The 26,224-nt window shown below is 38.1% G+C and overlaps 2 protein-coding genes across 2 annotated transcripts; one reads left to right on the plus strand and one right to left on the minus strand.

Annotated features, from left to right (window-relative positions):
* Positions 1 to 45: 45 nt before the first annotated feature.
* cybc1 (cytochrome b-245 chaperone 1) lies at positions 46 to 10,721 on the minus strand. Its single transcript, XM_061967237.1, has 6 exons — positions 10,572 to 10,721; positions 7,855 to 7,942; positions 7,733 to 7,774; positions 7,452 to 7,622; positions 6,112 to 6,256; positions 46 to 2,204 (listed from the first exon to the last, which is right to left on the minus strand). The coding sequence occupies exons 2-6, from the start codon at positions 7,940 to 7,942 to the stop codon at positions 2,057 to 2,059; spliced, it is 594 nt and encodes a 197-aa protein (XP_061823221.1). The 5' UTR covers positions 10,572 to 10,721; the 3' UTR covers positions 46 to 2,056.
* Positions 10,722 to 11,265: 544 nt separating this feature from the next.
* Positions 11,266 to 25,571, plus strand: narf (nuclear prelamin A recognition factor). The gene is made up of 12 exons (XM_061967232.1): positions 11,266 to 11,508; positions 12,337 to 12,409; positions 12,497 to 12,565; positions 12,640 to 12,768; positions 12,844 to 12,976; positions 14,856 to 14,990; positions 20,746 to 20,864; positions 22,849 to 22,978; positions 23,133 to 23,205; positions 24,107 to 24,244; positions 24,310 to 24,467; positions 24,553 to 25,571. The coding sequence occupies exons 2-12, from the start codon at positions 12,353 to 12,355 to the stop codon at positions 24,798 to 24,800; spliced, it is 1,389 nt and encodes a 462-aa protein (XP_061823216.1). The 5' UTR covers positions 11,266 to 11,508; positions 12,337 to 12,352; the 3' UTR covers positions 24,801 to 25,571.
* Positions 25,572 to 26,224: the final 653 nt, after the last annotated feature.

Genomic DNA, 26,224 nt, shown 5'->3' on the forward strand with positions numbered 1-26,224 from the left:
CAATATTTTCTTAAACAAAAATATAGATACAGCAGGCTTGTACAAAATTCCAAATTCACAATTCTAATTCATTGGACAAATTTACAAAATTTACTTGGCTCCACTTCACAGGATATTGAATTGAAATGACCGGAAGTGGAATTAAATTGTTTGTAATTCCAGGGGAACTACACTTTTTGGGAATTTTGCCTATCGTTCACAATCATTATGAAAGACATGACGACGGATGGATTTTCTTTTAATGCATTCTAACTATTAAATAAACGTAAATAAAAGCAGAGCCAATGGGAGCTCCACTATTTTGCCCATAAAATCCAATAAATAACCATTAAAAAAAACGGCAACAGTTCTCTGTTTACATTTCGTGACTTGAATATTAACCAAGTATTAGAGACATTGTTATTATAAGCGCTAACACAGACAAATTATTTATAGTGGCGACGTGATCACTTCCGTGTATCCCAATGTTTACATCATCGAGTGGCCTGCTGTTTCCTCGCTTCCCTGCTTCCTTTAAGTTTATTGTTGAACATAAATCATGCATCTCACCTGACCAGAAGAGGTCTGAGTAGGTATTCCGACAACTTGGTACACTTTCACAGCAATTTAGGACCCGAAACGAGCGAGAAAAACATGAAAAGACATTTGGTGGAAAAAGAGCAAATGAGACCCGTGTTATGTTCACTTTAATAAATGACTGTATTCCTTGTATAAGTATATGAAATAATCATGGTATAAGAAAGACCTGGTATATTATTTTGACTCAGGGTCCACATTGATAGAAAAAAATGCATCTGGGGGCCGATGTGTGTAAATTAAAAAAAACAGAGAAAAAATACACATATACCTATATGTACAGTTACAGTATGTATGTATGACTTGTTTCTCATCTGTAGTCTGTTTGGGCCGCAGCGTTTTTATACACTTTTTCACCACTTCACGCATAATGCATCAGTCTCTTGACCGATACATAACTGTTATTTATTGATTCAGTTTGAATTTATTTATTTATTTCAGCGCTGCATATGCAAATGGTTTTTCATAAAAAATGTTAAGAGTTCCTTCTTTTGCAGTATATTCGATTAGTATTTATCAACCTGATCCCTTGTTCAGCATATTGTTGTATGTGGTGGTTTATGGATTAAAAAAAAAGATCTTTGTGATTAACACTTTGGTTTTATATCATTTAACAAGGTTTAGACCTGTTAAACTGTAAGAACGTTGCATATGATTAATGAATATTATTAAATCCAAGAGTTAAATTACTAATTTTTTGTTAATATTAACAGTAAGTGGGCCCTTAGTCGATTTGTACTGAAAAAGTTGGGGCCTGAGGTCAAAAGGGTATTTTGCAGTAGGTCCTTAAAAACAGGAGAACACTACTGTTCTACAGGAAAGGCTATATTTACAACAATAATTTTGTAACCCTGAAAAAATAGACCAAAATCAAATGTCCCCTCTAAAGGACGCTGGTTCTCAGAAATTAACAAAATAAGATTAATAGTGAAGGCAAAAGACCGGGCCCCGGTCCTTAGCTTTCTAAAAATGTGGCCCCCAAAACAATTTACTTGAATAGCCCTGGTATATGTATTTGGTTAACAAGCAGAGAAGTAACAGGCAGAGGAAATTCACACATATAGTAATGTACTCTTAACTACAGTTTGTGCATGCATTTATCCTTATTGACAGCTGGGTGTGTGTAAACCAAAACCAACTGGGAGGTTTAGTAAATTGTTAGAATAGCTCTTTCTGTTAAAGTACACAATAAATACTGGTTAGAGTTCAGTAGGAAGAAACAGTTCATCTGCAATCTGCAGTGTTTAGTAAATTAGACAGAAAAGTCCAACATACCTACAAACAAATAATTTCCTAAATAAGGCAAATTGTAAAAAAAAAAAAAAAACCCACAAGAATGTATTTAAAGTATGAAGGTAATCATACCATGCAATAAAGGCATCATAATAACTTCACCCAATGTTACGTGTGCACAGTGGTAACGTCCCAAAATCCGTCCTTTCCAAATTAAAGTTTTTTCACTTTATACCCCGTGTTAAGGTCAAGGTTTTTCTTTTTCTTCGTCTGAATCACTACTGTTACCCAAAGAGTCCGCGTCCGCCTCTGCGTACTCTGCCTTGTCATCCTGCTGTCGCCGCTCCTCCAGCCCCAAGAAGCGCTTCAGCAGTGCAGCGAGTGCCTCCACATCGCTGACAAGTAATGGAAAAAAGGAAAAAAGCAGTAATCAGATGATTCATATTTCACTTTTATGCAACTTGAAAATCATTAACTATGCATAGCATATTACAAAAAATTTATCAATCAATCAATCAATGTTTATTTATATAGCCCTAAATCCCAAAAGTCTCATACACAGTAGAACCTCTAAAGACCATCAGCCATTTGAGTCATTTGTGATTAAAGGCTTTATAAATAAACTTTGACTATGAATAAAATCAACTTCTATTTTTTTTCTTACAGTGTGTGCACAAAGTCCCTAAAATGTTAAATATGTACCGGTATTACAAAAACTATTTGGTGTGATATGTTCATCTGATTTATTCTATGTTAGGTAATGTAACATTTGTGTATCAATAAACCCCTAAAATTGCCACTTCTCAAGAAAAGGAACAATGTAATTATTTAAAACAAACTACATAGCCTAGTGGTGCCCATAATGAGTGTATCAAAAGAGTGTATAATATTTAAAAAATCAATATATACTTCTCCTTCTAGAATAATTTCCACAGATGTGTCTGTTTGCTTTATTAATCAATTTCCTGAATTTTAAAGGCGGTTGGTAGAGCGGTCATGCCAGTAACGAGAGGGTTCCATGTTCGATCCCCGCTTCCGCTATCCTACTCACTGCCGTTGTGTCCTTGAGCAAGACTACCCACCTGCTACCATTCCCACCCATACTGGCTTAAATGTAGCTTGAAATTTGTAGATAATGAGTTTCACTACGTAAAGGGCTTTGAGTCTCTAGAGAAAAGCACTATATAAATATACAAACCCCGTTTCCATATGAGTTGGGAAATTGTGTTAGATGTAAATATAAACCGAATACAATGATTTGCAAATCATTTTCAACCCATATTCAGTTGAATATGCTACAAAGACAACATATTTGATGTTCAAAGTGATAAAAAAAAATTGTTTGCAAATAATCATTAACTTTAGAAATTGATGCCAGCAAAACGTGACAAAGAAGTTGGGAAAGGTGGCAATAAATACTGATAAAGTTGAGGAATGCTCATCAAACACTTATTTGGAACATCCCACAGGTGAACAGGCAAATTGGGAACAGGTGGGTGCCATGATTGGGTATAAAAGTGGATTCCATGAAATGCTCAGTCATTCACAAACAAGGATGGGGCGAGGGTCACCGCTTTGTCAACAAATGCGTGAGCAAATTGTTGAACAGTTTAAGAAAAACCTTTCTCAACCAGCTATTGCAAGGAATTTAGGGATTTCACCATCTACGGTCCGTAATATCATCAAAGGGTTCAGAGAATCTGGAGAAATCACTGCACGTAAGCAGCTAAGCCTATTACCTTCGATCCCTCAGGCTGTACTGCATCAACAAGCGACATCAGTGTGTAAAGGATATCACCACATGGGCTCAGGAACACTTCAGAAACCCACTGTCAGTAACTACAGTTGGCCGCTACATCTGTAAGTGCAAATTAAAACTCTCCTATGCAAGGCGAAAACCGTTTATCAACAACACCCAGAAACGCCGTCCGCTTCGCTGGGCCTGAGCTCATCTAAGATGGACTGATACAAAGTGGAAAAGTGTTCTGTGGTCTGGCGAGTCCACATTTCAAATGGTTTTTGGAAACTGTGGACGTCGTGTCATCCGGACCAAAGAGGAAAAGAACCATCCGGATTGTTATAGGCGCAAAGTTGAAAAGCCAGCATCTGTGATGGTATGGGGGTGTATTAGTGCCCAAGACATGGGTAACTTACACATCTGTGAAGGCGCCATTAATGCTCAAAGGTACATACAGGTTTTGGAGCAACATATGTTGCCATCCAAGCAACGTTACTATGGATGCCCCTGCTTATTTTCTGCAAGACAATGCCAAGCCACGTGTTACATCAACGTGGCTTCATAGTAAAAGAGTGCGGGTACTAGATTGGCCTGCCTGTAGTCCAGACCTGTCTCCCATTGAAAATGTGAGGCGCATTATGAAGCCTAAAATACCACAACGGAGACCCCTGGACTGTTGAACAACTTAAGCTGTACATCAAGCAAGAATGGGAAAGAATTCCACCTGAGAAGCTTAAAAAATGTGTCTCCTCAGTTCCCAAAAGTTTACTGAGTGTTGTTAAAAGGAAAGGCCATGTAACACAGTGGTGAACATGCCCTTTCCCAACTACTTTGGCACATGTTGCAGCCATGAAATTCTAAGTTAATTATTATTTGCAAAAAAATAAATAAAGTTTATGAGTTTGAACATCAAATATCTTGTCTTTGTAGTGCATTCAATTGAATATGGGTTGAAAAAGATTTGCAAATCATTGTATTCCGTTTATATTTACATCTAACACAATTTCCCAACTCATATGGAAACGGGGTTTGTAATTCACTTCACTAAAGTAATGTACTTTACTGTATTTCAAAACCCATTTTACCCAAATAATCCACTCACGCAACACGCAATCCCAATTTCATATAGGTGTAAAAAATAACTACAAAATATATTATCTCTATAATTAAGAACCATTGTTACTATTACTGGGCAGCACGGTGCACCAGGGGTTAGTGCATCAGCCTCACAATACGAAGGTCCTGGGTTAAATCCTGCGCTCGGGATCTTTCTGTGTGGAGTTTACATGTTCTCTCCGTGACTGCGTGGGTTCCCTCCGGGTACTCCGGCTTCCTCCCACCTCCAAAGACATGCACCTGGGGATAGGTTGATTGGCAACACTAAAATTGGCCCTAGTGTGTGAATGTGAGTGTGAATGTTGTCTGTCTATCTGTGTTGGCCCTGTGATGAGGTGGCGACTTGTCCAGGGTGTACCCGGCCTTCTGCTCGAATGCAGCTGAGATAGGCTCCAGCACCCCCCGCGACTCCAAAAGGGACAAGCGGTAGAAAATGGATGGATGGATGGATGTTACTATTACTGGGCAGCACGGTGGACAGGGGTTAGTGCATCTGCCTCACAATACGAAGGTCCTGGGTTCAATCCTGCGCTCGGGATCTTTCTGTGTGGAGTTTGCATGTTCTCCCCGTGACTGCGTGGGTTCCCTCCGAGTACTCGGACTTCCTCCCACCTCCAAAGACATGCACCTGGGGATAGGTTGATTGGCAACACTAAAATTGGCCCTAGTGTGTGAATATGAGTGTGAATGTTGTCTGTCTATCTGTGTTGGCCCTGTGATGAGGTGGCAACTTGTCCAGGGTGTACCCCGCCTTCCGCCCGAATGCAGCTGAGATAGGCTCCAGTGACCCCCCGCGATCCCAAAAGTTACAAGCGGTAGGAAATAGATGGATGGATGGGTTACTATTACTATTAAAGACCACATGGTGGCCACAGTGGTTCACATTCATTCCAGTGTATTTTCTATTTAGAATTAATTATTTATTACTATTTTCATCCCTATTTCTAAAAAAATAGTTCTGCCTTTTTCTTAACACAACAGAAGCTATATATTGTTGTTGTTTTTTTACTTATTTGTTTATAGATATTTCTTTTTTTTTTAATACATTATTTGTTTCCTTTACACCGGAAAAAAACAAAAATGTAATGACAGAATATAAGCAATCAAAATATTGTGTCAACATGTGACAGATGAATACTGTGAATGAATTATCAGTGATAAATAAATGTTGAATTGAGCAAGTGAAACGACATGATATTTCTTATGTAACATATTAGGCATATCTGAACAAACCAAAAAAACATACCATACTATAACGGTAAGGCCAGAACGAGAAAACAGATTATTTCACACAACTTCTGTTTGCTGTGGTTGTGATATGTTGAACTTGTATTTGTACTCTTACCCCAAAATTGTGTAAATTTTACGAATTGTACAACTTCATAAGATGACCTTTCACTATAAAAGGTTCCAGTGTATCTGGTGGGCTGTTAGTAGTTGATATTTACCTGCGCCCTCCAAGTGTGGCACTCTGAGTCAAGGGGTAGGAAAAACCTGTAGCCAGACGTAACATCAAAAGGTAGCCTTTCCCCAAATAACGGACCCTTTCTTCTTGGATGCAGACGTCATGCAGATGTCTCAAGTCCAACACAACTTAATAGTGGGGAAAAAAATATAAATAGAAATTAGATTTGTATTTTTGCACTTACGAATACAGTGGAACCCGCTTAGCTCAACGCTCCTGCGACTGGCTGGCTGATGTTGACATAGGCAGTTGTTGAAATAAAAACTGACAATTGCTTGCACATTTTTTGTGACTCTGGCCAGAAACATAATGAATAATTTTTTTTAACCTACAGCAGCTTGTTGACATCATGAAAAAGCGGCTTAAGGCTGAAAGAGTGTCTTAAGGAAAATCAGAAGTGTGAGCACTCGAACTGGATGGAGTATGGACAAATGGGGCCAATTATTTCTCATGTATTTTTATTTGTACTTGTTTTAATCCTTTTGTATGTGTTTTTCACTTTTCTCAACTTTTTTTAAAAGCCTAACCTTGGACGAGGGTAGCAAATTAGCCTGTGGCTAGAAGTCTTATGTACTTTGACATTGTTTACCCATGGGTAGCAATGTTTAATTGTACTGTCCCTGTCAAATAAATAAATAAATTAAAAAAAAAATAATAATAATTGTCCTCCATTTGCATTGATCATTTATGCAAATGATCAAAATACATAAACGTTACATGTTATTATAATATATCCCATAGGCACCATTGTAAGCTATGATCATATTTATTTAATATTTAGAATGTAAAAAAAATAAAAAATCTCGTACATGTCTTTCATGATTCTGAACGATTAAAAAGAAAGTGCAGTTCCCCTTTAAGAGCTCCGTCACAGAACCAATTAAACTTTTAAGTTTAGGTACGACTGTATGTTTTTCGAACAATAACAATAAGATTGTGTACAAGCGCAAATGGTTCTTCCAGTGGCTAACATTTAAAATGCAATGGATTCTTTGCTGTGTGTGAATCTGGATGAACAGTGTCATGCTTTTATTTTGTACAGAAACAGGAAGTAAGTGTAATTTAGTTGCTGTTTCACGCCCCTGCGTGATAATGAGAAAGTTGACAGTAGAACTGCAGATGCGTAAAAAACTAAATCGGAGAAATGAATCCTTTGGTTCTTAAATTTGATGTCCAGCGAGACTTAAGCAGCCACTTTTCAGTAATATTGATAACACCACAGACTGGGACTTGATTTGTTCGACAAAGCTACATGAGCGGGCTCGACTATAGCGGGTTCCACTTTAGATAACCAAATAACCCCGTCTCTCTGTCACAACTTACCTTTCTCTTGTCCCTTTTTCCTCAACGTCAGCACTAAAGTGTACAAACTTATGGTTTTTAGTTCGATCACATTCTTAGCTTTGTCAAACACGGCCTCTTCCCATTCTTCCATGTTCTGCATGGCCACAAACAGACAGCCAGTCACATAGAAAAGCTTCCACAAGATGCTATCTGTGGAGAAAACGTGACAAATGGGATAATTAGTTAAATTAGTGCCTTGAGCAAGGTTTCAAAATGTTTATATTTAACACTAACAGATTATGTAGATTTATTTTGTGTACCAGAGCTGTAGTATGCAGCCGCCAACCCAATTGATGCCATTCCTGTGAAAAAAAAAAAAAGGTTGTCAGTTTGCTGTGTATATATATCTAATACTTGTTTTTTTACATGCAGACATACTTACCAACACAAAGAGACCAGGAACGGATGCCAGGGGTTCTCTTTAGGTGCAGCATTGTGGCGCTTTGGTCCTCTACTACCATGTATCCCATCTTAACCAAGAACAGAATCATGTGTATACCAAACTCAAGACTTACCTGAATACAGTTCTATTTTTCTGCATGAGTTACTCTGCTTTAATTTGCAAACAGTCTAGTTAGTTTAGTTTTCTTTCATGAAATTTAATTAAAAAGTGTTTTGATGGCGCTATCAGCAGTCTATTGACTCAACATTTTCTAGCAGGAAGATGCTTTGACAAGACATGATGTTGTGTAACAGCACTGTTTTTAAGTACAATTTTGCACAGTGTATGCTTCTAATTGTTTCATAATGTGTAAAATTGAGATCAAAATGTGTTAAATAACTGTTAAAGGCATACAGTAAGCGTTAAATATTTGGTTGATTAAACTTTTTTTCAAAATAGTTTTTATATTCCCTTTCTTTTATATTTTCCCTCACATTGATATTGATTCAACATTGATGAATGGAGGTAAAAGATGTCTTTCCATCAGCTATGGACACATTCGGCAACACACAGCAGCTCTTTCAAACAGGTTAAATTGCCTGTCCCTATTGCTGCTGTGCCAATCACAACGCTCACAATGGTTACCGGCGATGGGCCAATAGCCCATTCTCAGCTAGAAGCTACTGTAGTTATGCTTTAGTGTTTGGATCGGAAACATATATTTTTGTGTAATGCGGAAAAAAAAGAACAAGCAGTAAAGAGACAGGCCTTCCCTCTACCTCAGAAACCCTAGATCAGTGGTTCTCAAACTTTTTTCACCAAGTACCACCTTAGAAAAAAAAACTCCAAGTACAACAGTATTGAGCAACATTAAAATACAGTAGCATGGTAGGCCTAAGTATTAATTGAAAACAAGGCAGAGATGTTATTTAACACGTATATTAAATATTTCCGGCCACTGTAACATTACACACAGTTTGTACAGTAACACTATGTTTGAATATAGTAAAATAAAACACTGTACTTTAATCAAGTGATTATTCAGCGTACCATTTGATGGGGTCCGCCTACCACTAGTGGTACACGTACCACAGTTTGAGAATCCCTGTCCTAGGTTAACAAGGTACCTGTAGAACCATAACTAACATACTTTTGTACAAGATAGTAAAGTAGGGGGTCCCCTCCAGGGATGGGTGTTATGCCCTACAATCTATATTGCGATACATATTGCACCCTCTTGCGATTACAATGTATATCACGATATATTATTTGGTGTGTAAATGATAATAGAACCATTTAAAAAAAGGTTACAAAGACTCCTAATTTGGCTGCCGACGAATGCAGTAACATATTGTGTCATTTCCAGTTGTATTATTTTCTCAAAACTAATTCTAATCTACTTGTTGATTTACTGTTAACTTAACAGCTGGTCGCTTTCTGTTAAAATGCTCTAAGCACTTATTCTTCTGTTGTTTGGATACTTTATATTAGTTTTGGGCGATACTACAAATTTGGATACCGATCCAATACCAAGTAGTTACAAGGGCAGTATTGGTCATACCAATGCTGATACCTCATATTTTCAAAATAATTGAATTATTTAATTTTTGATCACAATTATAATCCGACAAAAACACATACCAATTGAGTAATAAAATGATTACCTACTACGGGCTCTGATTTAAATCCTTAGATGTTTGCCGTTAAAGCCCATTTGTGTCTCGAGACTTATTTCCTGAGTTTGTAAACAATAATAAAAACAACAAACGATTTAGAGACGATAAAAAATATCAATCAATATGTAGTATTGACCATACTGATTTTATACTTGGTATTATTACTGGCAACATGTGTATGCATTCGCCCAGCTTTGTTTACATTCAAGAGCTCTACGGTGTGTAGTGTAGCATCTTTAGCTGTTCCTCACCCTTTTCCAGTGATAACGGTAATGCAAGAGACATAGTTTATTTGCTGCCATGGAGGCGAGGATCGTTGGCTTAGAATTGACTTTTCTCTGTGGAGGGACATTAGCCGCAAGCAAGAATGCTACAGTGCGTTGAGGAGGGTTTGTTCGCTTGTCGCGGTCAAATATGCATGATGCAGCTGGAATGTGTCAACCACATACATGATCGCGATATTACGATAGCATTAAAAGCTCTACCGTCAGACAAATTGATATAATTTATATCATATATTTTCTATAACGCGCAACTCCGGTCCCCACTCCAATTTGGTGGTACTTGGCCTAGAACACGTTGAAGACTCCTGGTGTAATATTTTATATAAATGCAACCATTAATCACCATTCATGGGGTGTCTTGGACTGTGACCCCCTTGACCAGCGGGGATCTATTATATTGATACGAAATAAAAGTCATCATTTAATGGTATTTCTACGTTAGTTTTTAATATCAATGATCAGCTATATATCTCTGTTGGATCCATAGAATTACATATAGGGGAAAATATGATGATGCTGAAGAGATTCCCTTTAAATCCCAAATTTTCCATTATGTTTATTCTAAATTGGTATCTAGGGACCAAGTTAAGTTATTGTTTAATTACATCTCCAGAGCAAACGTGATCTTAGACACTGTGCTTTTCATTCTCACGTAACCATTTAAAGAACTGAAAATAAACATTGTAGCAGGAAGTCGAACAGGTAGGGTTAGAATAACTCACGCGCCCCTAGAATTAAATAATAACAAACTCCTTACCTTAAATTAATAGATGTGCGTAAAGTGTTCCAGTAAACACTTCAAACAAAGGAGACGATTCAGGATAACACACTTGATGCTTTTATGAGGAACTTCAACTCGTGTAAATGTCCTGAATTGGTAATACTTCCTTCCTGGATGTGTGTTGTCTGATTGAATGGAGTCAGTTCCGGTCGGATTCAAAATAAAAGTTCAAATAAAATAAACACAATGCTGTAGTTTGTTTACTAAACATTTATATATTTTATTATTAGGTTAAAAATTATGCATATTTCCTTAACTGTGTCATTATTATTGTATATCCATGTCATTTTGAAAATAAATAAAAAATTCTGGTAAAAACTAAATTATAAAAACGAATTGTATACCTAATTATAACATCCATCCATTTTCTACCACTTGTACCTCTCGGAACATATTTAAGTTTGGAATACTAATTAGTTTGAATTATGTTTGTCTATCTGTGTTGGCCCTCAGCGACTTGTCCAGGGTGTACCCCGCCTTCCGCCTGAATGCAGTTGGGATAGGCCCCAGCACCCCACGCGACCTCGAAAAAGACCAGCGGTAAAAAAAAAAATGGATCGTTGGATGGAACATTATATATCAAAAATAGATTTAAAAACATATTTCTTCCTGCTCAGACTTCCGGCGGAGGCTGCGCCTTGTGCGCATGCGCCGCTATGTGTGTGCGGCGGTTGCAACAATGGAGGCGGACGTTCATAGATATGACTGGGCTCAGTTTGAGAAATGCCGATTCCATTAAAATCTCCCATTTGTGCGTCATGAAATTATAACAGGCTATAATAACATCAGGTGCAGTGACAACGACACGGACTTTTCCTGCTCACCTGAGGGGCGCTAAAGTGCTTCTGTTCGGGGCTCTTTTGGCTGCGGGAGCTCCTTCAATGGTGCTGATATTTTTCTCCTTTTGTTACTGGTAAGTTTTCGAAAAATCTACCCAAGAGTGTGGTAGTTACCGAGAGAAAAAATAAACGTCATTGTTCTGTACTCCTCATTTCATGTTTATTTAAATTAAACCATACTGTTCAGTCTGTTTAAAGTGGAGGTTGGCGTTTCGATCCAAATATCGAGCGTACCGATAATGGTAGCAACATTAATGTGTCGATACTTCAGCGGGGAGATCGATATTGTTTACCTTTTTTCTATGTTTAATTAATTAATATTTGTTAATGTTTGATTTTTTGGACACATAGTGGTTTGGTTGCAAAACCCCAAATGGGTTGTTTGCTCAGCGATAGTATTGCTTTTGTTTACCTACTTTGCGCTGTTGACTTTATTTTGCTCAAACAATTGCATATAATACATTTTATTGAATTGTATTTTTTTTTTGTATTATCTTATTATATTTATATTATTTTATATTTTCTTATTATATTGTTGTATTTATTTTTGTAGTTATATTTACTTCAATAGTTGTTGTTTTTCCCCCAAAGGTCCTTAGTTTTCTTGTGACTATACAAATTAAAAGTAAAAATCATACAATTATTAAATGACGTGAAAAGTGTAATATAAAAAGTTTCTGTAATTGCAATTCTGCCCTTGTATTTGGCTTTGGATCGATACCAAAACTTTCATTATCGCCTTCTCTTAATTTTAGGAAAATAGATGTCTTTCTTTGATTTTAATATTATTTCCTTATTTTACCCCTTTTATTATTTCCTTATTTTCCCCCTAATCGGAGGAATTTTTATGGAATTTATAAATTTCTTGAAAGTTGGAAAGCTTCATCGTCCTCTATTCACAGATAGCATCTTAAGAAAATGTCTGAGGTCAGCATCATGAAGCGCAAGGAAAAGTGCGAAAACTGCACCAAGCAGGTATTTTTCCTAGAAATGTATCCCAGGAGATTAACTAATTTGGCAGTAATTATTATTTGTAATTTACTAATGGCTTGTTCAACACAGTGCAACAAGAAACGGAGCGATGATGATGATGTTAGCTCACATCAGGAGAGAGATCAAGTCAATGGGCAGGTAAAGTTTTATTTCGGAGTAGTCTGAATGAAAATGCCTAAAATGTTAAACTCTATATGCTTAAATCCGTGTAGGAACCTGAAAGATCCCGGTTGCTCCTCAGTGCTTGTCTGTCCTGCGATGGCTGTATGTCTGAGGAGGAGAGCCTTAAGATCTCTCAACAGAACTTGGAGGAGGTGGAGCGGGTTTTTGCTCTCAATAAGGTGAACTCGATTAATTGGACGTGTTTAAAGTGGTTTTGGTCACTTTTTTGAGAAATATCCCTTTGTCCACATCAGAAGTGTGATGTGACGAAGCACAAGGTGCTGGTGGCATCAGTGTGTCCACAATCGCTGCCTTTTTTTGCCGTAAAGTTTGACCTGGACATCGCAGAGGCTGCCAATAAACTTTGTGGATTTCTCAAGAGCCTTGGTAAGCTGTTATATACTTTTAACATTTTAAAGTTTGTTCCATTCACAATATTTATCTGCGTTTTTAGAAGCAGAAAGAAAGTATATCCATTTTCATCACCTTATTTTTTATTAAAATAGTTATAAAACGTTTAAATATTAAATATGCCTTTCTGCAATGTTGGTTTCTACTCGCTTAGTTTAGTACAGATATATTAGTGAATGACACCATTCCCGCTCCTGAGTTCAAATTAATACTTGGAAGACAAATATTTTTGCAGCAAATTCCTAAAAACACTAGAGTTCTCCTGTTGTGTAGAGGAACTTGGACAACTGCAAACATATTAGCAGATCCTTACATTGCCATTTTAACTTTGCTAGTAAACATAGAACACTAATTAATACACTATGTCAAAATGGAAACATATCTGCACAATCACTTACTGAGAAAAGGTAATCTAACCGAGGCAAGAAATAGTTAAGTTAAAGGCCTACTGAAATGAAATTGTTTTTATTCAAACGGGGATAGCAGATCCATTCTATGTGTCATACTTGATCATTTTGCCATATTGCCATATTTTTGCTGATAGGATTTAGTATAGAACAACGACGATAAAGTTCGCAACTTTTGGTCGCTGATTAAAAAAAGCCTTGCCTGTACCGGAAGTAGCGTGACGTCACAAGTTGAAAGTCTCCTCACATTTCCCCATTGTTTACACTAGCAGCGAGGGCGATTCGGACTGAGAAAGCGACGATTACCCCATTAATTTGAGCCAGGATGAAAGATTCGTGGATGAGGAACGTGAGAGTGAAGGATTAGAGTGCAGTGCAGGACGTATCTTTTTTCGCTCTGACCGTAACTTAGGTACAAGGGCTCATTGGATTCCACACTTTCTCCTTTTTCTATTGTGGATCACGGATTTGTATTTTAAACCACCTCGGATACTATATCCTCTTGAAAATGAGAGTCGAGAACGCGAAATGGACATTCACAGTGACTTTTATCTCCACGACAATACATCGGTGAAGCACTTTAGCTACGGAGCTAACGTGATAGCATCGGGCTTAACTGCAGATAGAAACAAAATAAATAAACCCCTGACTGGAAGGATAGACAGAAAATCAACAATACTATTAAACCATGGACCTGTAACTACACGGTTAATGCTTTCCAGCCTGGCGAAGCTTAACAATGCTATTGCTAACGACGCCATTGAAGCGAACTTAGCTACGAACCTCGACAGAGCTATGCTAAAAACATTAGCTCTCCACCTACGCCAACCCTCATCTGCTCATCAACACCGAAGCTCACCTGCGTTCCAGCGATCGACGGAGCGACGAAGGACTTCACCCGATCATCGATGCGGTCGGCGGCTAGCGTCGGATAGCGCGTCTGCTATCCAAGTCAAAGTCCTCCTGGTTGTGTTGCTGTAGCCAGACGCTAATACACCGATCGCATCTACAGCTTTCTTCCTTGCAGTCTCCATTGTTCATTAAACAAATTGCAAAAGATTCACCAATACAGATGTCCATAATACTGTAGGATTTTGCGATGAAAACTAAGCCTTTTGTATTGGATACAATGGCGTCCCAATACTTCCGTTTCAACCATCGACGTCACGCGCAAAGGTCATCATACATAGACGTTTTCAACCGGAAGTTTCGCAGGAAATTTAAAATTGCACTTTATAAGTTAACCCGGCCGTATTGGCATGTGTTGCAATGTTAAGATTTCATCATTGATATATAAACTATCAGACTGCGTGGTCGGTAGTAGTGGGTTCCAGTAGGCCTATAAGGTAAACAGAAAAATGGCAAAATCCTCACCTGGATGTTTGTGATTTAGCATACCTATACTATATCATCTTTGTTTCATAACATTCTATGACTTTTCTGTGTAGGGGTGCAGTTTGTGTTTGATACCACACTGGCAGCAGGTTTCAGCATCATAGAGAGTCAAAAGGAGTTCATTCAGAGGTACCGCAGGAGACACCATGACTCTCATGCCTTGCCCATGTTCACCTCCTCCTGTCCAGGTAAACCTCTCATTCTATTCTTCATTTTGTTGTGCACTTTGCTGGGAGTTTTTGTGTGTCTTCAGCATTCATAGAGGTGCAAATTAAGGGTTGTAAGAGCATCTCTTATGACATAAGCACATGTACTGTCTCTTTAAGAGAATGCTTCTCTTTAGGACCTTCATGTGCAGCTACTCTGGTTGATGAAGCGACTAGGGGTGTAATGGTACGTGTATTTGTATTGAACCGTTTCGGTACGGGGGTTCCGGTTCGGTTCGGAGGTGTACCGAACGAGCTTCCACATGGACATATTAAGCAGCGTAACGCACTTTGTGTAAACAATGCACACCGAGGCACAACACACGGTATGCTAGCAGCTAACGGGCTACGATAGACTGACCATACGTCCTCTTTTCACCGGACATGTCCTCTTTTGCAGAGCTGTCAGGGCGGAGTTTCTTAAATGCCTCAAATGTCCGGCATTTTGAGTTAGGGTTGCGTGTATTTTCAATGTACGTTCAGGGTTAAGAAGGGGTTAAAAACAAAACAAATTGTGCGTGCAGCAGCATTCGTGAGGGAGGGGCAGAGACAGAAAGAGCGAGAGAGCTATGATAAACGCGCATGCGTCGCCAGGCTCTGCTTTTTGTCCATAGATTTATCAGATTTAATTTTTTATTATCTATAGCAGGGGTGTCAAAAGTATGCCCCGGAGGCCATTTGCAGCCCACAGCTAATGTTTTAAAGGCCCACGGCACATTCTAAAAATACTATTAAAATAAACAAAAACATAACAAAAGTGAAATAAAAAAGCTTAAAGGTTAAATGTAATTTAGAAAAAGTTGCAATGTTGACTAATAAAACAAAGTTGTTGTTTTTTCTTTCCAACTGTCATTGCTCAAAACATAATATTGAATCAATATCAATGTTATTATGAATTATTGACGTAGCCGAGGTTCCGATTACTTCACATCAAATAATATATTTTGCAAATTTGGTAAATAAATAACCCAAAAATTTATATTTTGTTGTTTTCTTACTGTACCGAAAATGAACCGAACCGTGGCCTCGAAACCGAGGTATGTACCGAACCAAAATTTTTGTGTACCGTTACAGCCCTAGAAGCGACACATTTTTGTTCTCTTTAGTGTTTTGCTTTGCTTTAAAACTTACTTAAAATACTTCCTTTGTGAATATAGAGATACATGGAATCAACTTTTATTTGCTTTGCATCGTTGTCCTATGGACGTTTTTGCAGTTCAAGTGTATCACACGAGTAAACCAAAGCACCTTTGAAACTCATCTTCCACAGGAGTGTTTCACAGTGATATTGATGTCAGATAGTTATCCTATATCAGTAAAAAAAACAAAGTATCTGATTATATCATCTTGCATCTTAAATCTCCTATATAACCACAACGATACAATCCAATCCAATCCACTTTATTTATATAGCACATTTAAACAACAAAATGTTTCCAAAATGCTGCACAACAATATTAAAAACAATATTCAAATAGTATCCTTAGCTCCACCAATGACTGAATAAAACCACAAAAAATAAATACATATAAAACCAATATAAAAAACAATATAAAATAAATATGATTAAAAAGATTTTAAAGGATAAAACCAATTAAAACAGTAAATAGAAATCCACATTTTAAAAACAAAGAGGACAACAGAAAACCACACAACTCATGTAGTGTTAAAAGCCAGAGATTAAAAGTGGGTCTTAAGACGAGACTTAAAACACTCCACTGTGGGAGCAGTTCGAACATGGAGGGGAAGGGTGTTCCAGAGCTTAGGGCCGACCACCGAGAAGGCCCTGTCTGCCCTGGTTTTAAGTCTGGTCTTGGGCACTACGAGCTGGAGCTGGCTCTCGGACCTCAGAGCGCGAGCAGGATAGTAAATTTGGATGAGGTCCGAGATATACTGAGGTGCCAGTCCATGTAAAGCTTAAAAAACAAACAGCAAGGTTTTAAAATCAATCCTAAAATGAACAGGGAGCCAGTGCAAAGTCTCAAGAATTGGGGTTATATGCTCGCGTTTCCTGGCCCATGTTAAAAGTCGTGCTGCCGCATTCTGGACTAACTGCAACCGGGAGAGAGCTTTTTGGCTAATGCCAGAATAAAGTGCATTGCAGTAGTCCAGGCGACTTGAAATAAAAGCATGCACGACTTGTTCAAAAAGGTTCAAAGATAAAAATGGTTTTACCTTTGCTAAAAGACAAAGATGATAAAAACACGATTTTAAAACGCCATTGACTTGTTTGTCAAGTTTAAAATCGCTGTCTATAGTGACGCCAAGGCTGGTGACTTTGGGACGCACATTATTTTGCAATGTTCCCAAGTCAGTGAGAGCCGGACCAAAAAGTAAAATTTCCGTTTTTCCCTCATTCATTATTAAAAAATTCTGGGCTAACCAAGCCTTGACGTCGCATAGACAGTTGAGAAGGGGTGTCAGGGGGCCGTGGCCTTTTGAAATCGGCATATAAATTTGGCAGTCGTCTGCATAAAAGTGATAAGACAGTCCATGCCTCTCAAAAATCTCTCCAATCGGGAGGAGATATAGAGCGAACAGGATGGGGCCTAGAATAGATCCCTGGGGGACACCACAGTAAAGCGGAACAGAAGAAGAGGTGGCGTCCCCCAGCCTGACAGAGAAGGACCTCTCTGACAGGTAGGATCTGAACCACTCTAATGCAGTCCCCCTGACACCCACACAGTCTCTCAGGCGGTCTAAAAGAATTGTGTGGTTGACTGTGTCAAAGGCATTTGCAAGATCTAAAAGCACTAAAATGGCAGAGCTGCCAGAGTCAGACATTAAAAGCAAATCATTAAAAACCTTTAAAAGTGCAGATTCAGTACTGTGCAAAGATTTGTATCCAGACTGAAATGGATCTTAAGTGCTATTTTCATCTAAAAAAGGCTGCAGTTGCGCCAAAACACATTTCTCCAAAATTTTTGACACAAAAGGTAATTTAGAAATGGGCCGATAATTTGACAAACTTGTAGGATCAAGACCTGTTTTTTTTTTTATCAAACAGTCCTGCCATTGCTTATGCAAAGCTCGACAGTCAGTTAACATCTAAATGTCCTCCAACAAGCACACAGGGTTAGTCTTTTTTTGTATTTCAGTCATTTGCAAACCGTAAACATGGTAGGCTATAGGTTACTAGGAGCTATAGCTACACAACAGCGAAGCACACAAAAGTAGAATATGTAATAAGTGTTCTTAATTGAACAACATCACAGTCTAAAACACATTTGCCAATATAAACAAGCAATTAATTATTATGGCTGCATATTACTTATACACACAAAGTCCCCAAGGCAGAAGTGTATTAGAATGTATCCAGTAATAAACGTGTGCGCATCTATCAACTCAAAATCTGGGTCATGAGCTTAACTTAATAACTAGGTTATTGTTATTTATACCTACCATTTCTCTGTTTATGTAATTTAATTTGATCAAGCCTTTTCTAACATTTCTCACTACAAAATAATAAAAGTACTTATAAAATAAAATAATAAAATATTTTTTCGGACTATAAGGCACACTTAAAATACTTAATTTTTTCCAAAATCGACAGTGCGCCTTATAACCCGGTGCGCTTTGTGTATTGTGTTTACTGACCTTGAAGCAATTTTATGTGATACTCAGTGTAATAATAAGTGTGACCAGTAGATGGCAGTCACACATAAGAGATATGTGTAGACTACAGGTTTGACGCCTGTTGTTCAATAAATGATGCTAGCAAGTAAGCAAGCAAGACCAAAACTTTAATGTTTCATTGACAATATAGAACATTACACACAACGCTCAAAAATCAGTCAAAATGTTTTAGTACGATTTTGGTAAGCTGTGAATCCGCTCTGCTTGATGGATTGTCTGATCATTATGGCTGCCGTAGTCTGATGTATTGTGCTTCAACATTCAAGTATTATCATGGTATCATGGTACTCCATAATGGCACCGATTAGGAGACATATTATCTGGCTTTTTGTTTCGCCCTTATATTTAAAACCAACTTTACTTACCTATTGCTACCTGCTGTTGTGTGCAGTATTAGGGATCTGCCCAGTCCCAAGAATTTGAAATTAAACCGTGGTGGCATTGCGGAGTTATTTATAAAAATATCTTGACTTCCATACTTCCTCAAAATGACCCGTTACGTCAACGATTGAGAAAACCGTCACCGGATTATACATATATCCAGGGCCATAACCAGGATTTAACGAATACTGAGGTCAAAAATTGGTAGTCCAAGAGGAGCTTTGAAAAGCTGAAATCATGTTTATCCCAGCACCATGTAATATTACCTGGAGCAACAAAATTACTTTCCAGAATAATAAAAACTTCCATTGAGGTAGAACTATCACGTGTTCTATTTTCTAACATCTTTGACAAACAGTATGATTTTGTAGCAGTCCACTCTTTTAAATAATATGCTGATGTTTACCGTATTAAACAATTTCAACATCATTAAAAAATAGATTCAAAAACCTAAACTAATCGCCACTAAAACCACTGATCGCAAAGCCCTATGCACAGCGCGTGTTCAGCGTTTGGGGCGGGCTCGATCTCTGTGAGCAGAACCTGACTGACACGACAACGTTATTATACCAACAGTGTTTCACATCAATTTGATTCAGATGAAACCAACATTAGTTACGTCAATATAATTTAATGTTAACGTTATGTTGACAGCACATTTCAGATTGGATGATGTTGAAGTAAAACGGAACTTCTTTACATTACATTGTTGGAGTTGTGCATGACCAAAGATCGTATATTGAGAGTAGGATGTACAGCGCACACAAAGTCCTACACAAAGTATACTAACATTTACTTTACCCCGGTGTCCTTAATAGTAGATACGACCACGCATATATGGTATAAATGTACCCAAAGTGTCTTGCCCGCGTCCACCACTGATGTCCGCGCCGTAGTCAATAAGATAATTTTTCTTTATCCTCTTGTTGTGGGGCATAGACATGCATCCTCCGCTGTTGCCATTTCTAATGTAGTATAATATAGTATCGTTTGACTGTATATCTGTCAGTAAACTTGCTATGGAAGCACTAAAAACTACAACCAAAGATTGCTGAAGAAGACACAGTTGAAGTGGAGGCACGTAAATAAGACTGCCCACAAAACGGCGCATCCTGAAGACATGGTCAGAAAGCAGTTGTAGAAGGTTTGTAAAACATAATCAATGCAACCACCATTACATGTTATATAGACCACTAGGAAGTAATTTAAATGTAGAAAAAAAAATCATATAATATGACCCCTTTTAATGCGCCTTATGTATAAAAATAGACATGTTCATCGACAGTGCCCCTTATGGTCTGTAAAATACAGTGTGTATGATTTGTGCTAATATCGCATTGGTTAAATATCAGTATCAGCCAGTACTCAAGGCTCCAATATCGGTATCATATCGGATGTGAAAAAGTTGTATCAGGATTCAGGACAGTCTAAATGCAGATAACAGTGCAGTGCTGGTGTGGAATGATAAAGCACTCATCTTCACCACTCCCCGTTTGAATGACTGTGACACTGTCGACTTTCTTTGAAACATTCTGACATCAGTGCATTCCTTTTTATGGGAACAACTCTACTCAATTTGGCATTGTAAAACTTCAGACAGGTAAAGTCAGAGAGATTGCAAGGTCTACTGTAGAAATGTCCATACTGTTAATAAAAATATATTTTGTAACTAAGGCTGGTCTGTGTTAAAGTAATATCAAACAATTGTTTGTATGAATAGGCTGGATCCGCTATTCAGAGCGTATCCTTGGAAGTTTGGTCACCCCCCACATCTGCACAGCAAGGTCTCCGCAGCAGATTATGGGCTGTCTTGTCAAAGACTACTTCTCTAAACAGCGGGTGAGTGAACACTCTCATGAAAATAATACATGGCTCGCCACTAAAGTCTTATAGTACTTAGTCATCGTCATCATCATCTTGGGGCGACGTGGCTCGGTTGGTAGAGCGGCCGTGCCAGCAACTTGAGGGTTCCAGGTTCGATCCTCGCTTTCGCTATCATAGTCACTGCCGTTGTGTCTTTGGGGAAGACACTTTCCCACCTGCTCACAGTGCCACCCACACGGGTTTTAATGTAACTAGGCACTAAGAAAAAAAGCGCCATATAAATATAATTCAATTCACAATTCATTTTACTTGTTTCATTCTCAGTCTGCAAGTTGAATACAAAATATCGCCATTCCTCTCCATCTTGTGCAATTCTGACGTATTCACAGTAGTTGTGTGTGGTCAAGTCCTTGATGCTGGTAGGCAATGTTCCTCTGGGCCTGTTAAAATCTAGCTTGCCTTCTATCAGGTGTCTTTATATTGCTTGAACCAAGTGGTGGTCAACCAACTCAAGATGGCTGTTGTGCAGCAAGAAGCGCGCAGACTATCTTGGGTACGCAAGGGGCCTGGATCTTCCTGCAAAAAGCAGATATGAGCAAAAAATCAAACTATGCAATGGAATAGATCCCTATATTTTATCAAAAAAAGATTTGTCGAGTGATGGCAAGGATTATACTTCGGTCACGTTCCCAGACATATCGAACGATCTTGTACTCCAAACATCATTCTACACGACAAAACAGATGAAAACTTGGAAAAAGCAAGGAGGTCTACAACTTCTTGGTGTGTGGCTAGGTCAAGGAAATTGGTATCAAGACTCTCCCGAAAATAAATATTCATCGTTGTTTCTCAAATAAGGTTGCATTTCTTGATTTAACTTTGTGTCTACTGCCAGGTGTGTTGTTGTTGCTCGAGGCGTAAACAAGTAGCGTGTTTTTCCCCGTCTTTATCAAAATATAACTATAGATGTTAACATTGTGATGTACCGAAAGCTTTGTTTATGATTGCTGCCTTTGTTAAAAGCTGAACTCTTTTAAGTTTTGCTCACATTTGCTTTCTTTTATTTAGACTCGCCGAGTTGGTGCTTTTCGAAACACTCGTACGAAAATGTGTTTAAGAAATACAAATAATATGAATGGGAAAAACTAAACATTAAAAGTAATTCAAACCAACCTTCAATGACGTGAGCACAGCAAACTTGTGTGTTCTTCAACTCTGCTCCCTTGAACTGCAGTATGTGCTACTTTTCTAGTTTGTTGTTAGGTATAATCTTGCACTCTTTTGCCCTTTTTGATTACCTCTCGAGGGACTCTGAAGAAATGTTTATCTATTTTGCGATTTGAACGGTTCCAACAGCCTAAAACAACGCGAGTATAGGGCTTTTTCGAGAGAGAGAGAGAGGCTAAATGGCGCCTATTACCTTTTGAGAACAGACACTGGCTTGACCACCACGCAGAATAAATGAGACAGACGTGCGCCAGATGTGACATCACCAATCAATACTGTATCATTGTTTCTGATTAAACGGCGAAACTATTTTAGTTTTTGTGTTTTAATTGTGTTTGGTCCAAGTTTTTGTTCCAATTCATCCTTTCTAAAATGTCTGTTTGTTTTGAAATCCATTTTTAGTCAAGGTCCATGTTTCGGAACCATAAAATAGGGAAGACCACACATATATTTTTACCAATGTGTTCCTTCTTTCAATATCAAATGTTTGCATTGTTAGTAGTTTTTATATAATTTTATATTTATGTAAATGTGTATGATTTTTTGGGGGGGGGGCACATTTTGCAATTAGGTCGTATGTTAGTGTGAATCGATATTGCACACTTTTCTAGAGGTTTTTGTGCAGTATGACATTTGCCTCCACAGGAGAGCCAAAGATTATAAAATCCACATTAAATAATTTAAAATGAGCAAAGCCTAATGTACTTTGTCGCTGTTCTAGTATTTTCATTTGCACATTATTACAACCCCTCACTTTATTTTCTTCCAACAGAAGCTGAATGCTGACAAAGTTTACCATATAGTGGTGGCTCCCTGCTTTGACAAAAAACTGGAAGCTGTCAGGGAAGAGTTTTACAACAGTCTACTGGAGAGCAGAGATGTGGACTGTGTCCTGACTTCAGGTTTGGTACCTACAGTATCTTTAACATGGACTGTGTGTTACAAATGCATTTGTCAGAAACATGCGTGTTGAAAATAAAAAAATTACAAAAAAGAGAGTGTCAAGATTATATGTTTGTCAATTGCTACTGACATTAGTCATGTATTATGTTCCAGGGGAGATCTACCACCTGATGCAACAGAAGAAAGTCTCTATGGAGGAGCTGGACTCTGTTCCGTTGGACCATGTGTGAGTTTTTGACTTGTCAAATTTTATTGAAGAAAAGTTAATAGTTAGCAACAATATATAACGGTGGTACACAATTCTTACTTTTGTTCCATAAAAAATTGGTAATGTATTACATCATATTTTACATGTCATACAAGTGTAAAAATAAGGTATCTGCCATTATAAATCAATCAATTCATCTTTGTTTGTATAGCACTTTTCATGTATCGCAAGTTGCAAAAAAAAGAGGGCTTTACACCAATAAACAAAAAAAAAGAAAACACAAAAAGCACTATTGACAATAACAAAACATGGCACTGACGTTTGAGTAAAAACGCCTCGTTGAGGCGCCCACACTGGGGAATAACAAAAATGAACACCATCTAAAGAATAATATTAAACATATTTTAAAATATATCTAAAAAATAAAATTTAAAGAAAAACAAAATACCGGTAGTGTGAATAATAGAATTCAGATTTTTTGTACAACATGTTACATTTACATCATTGTGTTCTAAATACACACATTATTCTCTTAAGTACTTAAATCAGTTATGATTCGCTTAATGAGATAGGTAATATTTCATTTTCAATAAATTCATGACATTTATCATAATTATTCTTCGTTGTTCTTTGTAAACACTTGCAATTCGAACCACCTCTTAAACAGATTTTCTGTTCTAACAAAGCAAATAATGTACATTTGTATTATTTTGAAAAGTATTGAAAAACATTTTGGTACCGGCACCAAAATATTGGTATTGGGACATCCCTAGGTTACACTATATCTTTTGGCTGCATGTGTTTTTTTTTCTCTCAATAGTGGCCTTGGTGGAAGTGTGATTATAGGTTGTCATTTTGCAAGAAAGTGTAGTCATGGGACATGATGGCAGTAAAGGAATTTTCAAAATGATCATTGCAGGCTGGGTGAAAGTGGAGATGTGCCGCTTGTTCGACATGAAGGCCGCGGTTCTGAGGGTTTTCTGGAACATGTGTTCAAGCATGCTGCCAAAGAGTTGTTTGGGCTGGATGTCTACAAGGTCACATATAAAGCCCTTAGGTGAGGCAAGATGACACCAGTGAGTTTGCATAGAGGGGAACTGATTTCATTTTTAAATTTTGCAGAAACCGTGATTTCCAGGAGGTGACGCTAGAGCGTGATGGAGAAACACTGCTGCAGTTTGCTGCAGTCTACGGTTTCAAGAACATCCAGACCTTGGTGCACCGCATGCGGAAAGGACGGGTGCCTTACCAGCTGGTGGAAGTCTTGTCCTGCCCAGGGGGTAAACACTGCAACTCTGACCTCATTCCTTTGGTGGTCATGGTTTGTTTGTTTTTTGCTGACATGCTTCTCTATGATCCTCACAGGGTGCTTGAGCGGCCGTGGTCAAGCAGAGATTGAGTCAGTGGGCCGGGTGGATAAAAACCTGGTCCAGCAGATGGAGGAGGTCTACAGCAGCTTGTCTGTCAGTCTTCCAGAAGTCAACCCCACCTTGCAGACACTTTATCAAGACTGGCTTCAGGGCCAGGAGTCACAGCAAGCTGGAAAGCTGCTGCACACCCAGTATAAGAGTCAGAGTCCGATCCCCTTACGGCCCCCACACATGCAGTGGTGAGGATAAAGGAGCAATGATTTAGTTTTACAACTAAAATGAGGGTACATCTTTTGTTTGCTTGGGAATTGGCTTGAAATTCCTCACAAACTATTGTGATACGTTAAGGACCTGTCAGTATGTTTGAATTGATCAGGGTTCTTGCATTAATGGGCAATGCATAACATAAATAATACTTTTGTGCAGACAAGGTCACAAATGTGATGTCATTTATTGTGGCCAAAATACCAAACAATTAGCCAACTAAGAATAGCTTCTTTGAACATACATATTTTTTTCAATAGTAATCTACATTGAACGCACGCATCAACAGTGTCACAATGATAATTATGCAACATAATCATCCTGTTGTCTCATCGAACAATGAAAAAATTTGAGTTTTAAGTGTTTGACATGATCAGTATTTTTTTTGTACGGTAATGGTACAAGCCTTGGCAGCATGATGTACTACCGGTAGTTGTTACCTCATAATATGGATTCTGTGTGCATCTCTGTGTGGATGATTGGTAATGTGTATGTGCCCTGTGATTAACCGTCAACCTTGCAGTCCAGGGCAAACCCCGCCTATTTCTTAAAGTCTGCCGGGGTAGGCTCCAGCACAACCGTGACCCAAATGAGGACAGACTATATAGAAAATGGATGAATGGCTGTTTCTCATTCAGCACAACAAACCAAGGCAACATTTTTGTTTGAATTTATGTTTACTGATAAGTCTTCTGTCTTTTATAAGATCAATACATGCTGATGACTAAAAATGTCGGACGACTGAAACTTGTTGGTCTTATTCTTTCAGAGCAGGGGTGTCAGGGGTCCTGTTCGTCTATTGTGTGGGGGGTCCCATTTCTTTGTGAAGAAGTGTGTGTAAAATGTCAATTATTGAATGATAAGATGCTTTATTTGAAATTTTACTGCAAACGTATTTCTCACCAATTAGTGCTCTGTTAGAATGTCACTTATAAAAGTGTAATTGCTGATCATTCCCAGTGGTTCTCGTTGAAATCCTGTACAGAGTTGCGGTAGCAAGGTACAGGGCATCCGGAAAGTATTCACAGCGCTTAACCTTTTCCACATTTTGTTATGTCACAGACTTATTCCAAAATGCAATACATTAATTTTTGTCCTCAAAAATTCTACAAACAATACCCTGTAATGACAATGTGAAATTTTTTTTTAGAAAGGTTTGCAAATGTATTAAAATATTAAACTAAGAAATCACATGTCACAATTACAGCCTCAAGTCTTTTTGAATATGATGCCACAAGGTTGGCACACCTATCTTTGGGTAGTTTTGCCCATTCCTCTTTGCATCACCTCTTAACCTCCATAAGTTTGGATGGGAAGTGTCGGTGCACAGCTATTTTCAGATCTCTCCAGAAGTGTGCTATCGGATTCAAGTCTGGGATCTGGCTGGGCCACTCAAGGACATT

This window comes from Nerophis lumbriciformis, linkage group LG11 (genome assembly GCF_033978685.3).
Source record: "Nerophis lumbriciformis linkage group LG11, RoL_Nlum_v2.1, whole genome shotgun sequence".
Lineage (NCBI taxonomy): Eukaryota > Metazoa > Chordata > Actinopteri > Syngnathiformes > Syngnathidae > Nerophis > Nerophis lumbriciformis.

Excerpts from the sequence above, each read along its gene's own strand:
- cybc1 (XM_061967237.1), bottom strand. The coding sequence starts at position 7,942 with ATGGGATACATGGTAGTAGAGGACCAAAGCGCCACAATGCTGCACCTA. Across the intron at positions 7,775-7,854 it reads TTCCTGGTCTCTTTGTGTTG|GAATGGCATCAATTGGGTTG; the intron begins GTAAGTATGTCT and ends TTTTTTTCACAG. Across the intron at positions 2,205-6,111 it reads GCCACACTTGGAGGGCGCAG|CGATGTGGAGGCACTCGCTG; the intron begins GTAAATATCAAC and ends ATTACTTGTCAG.
- narf (XM_061967232.1), top strand. The coding sequence starts at position 12,353 with ATGTCTGAGGTCAGCATCATGAAGCGCAAGGAAAAGTGCGAAAACTGC. Across the intron at positions 12,977-14,855 it reads TGGATTTCTCAAGAGCCTTG|GGGTGCAGTTTGTGTTTGAT; the intron begins GTAAGCTGTTAT and ends TTTTCTGTGTAG. Across the intron at positions 22,979-23,132 it reads GGACTGTGTCCTGACTTCAG|GGGAGATCTACCACCTGATG; the intron begins GTTTGGTACCTA and ends ATTATGTTCCAG.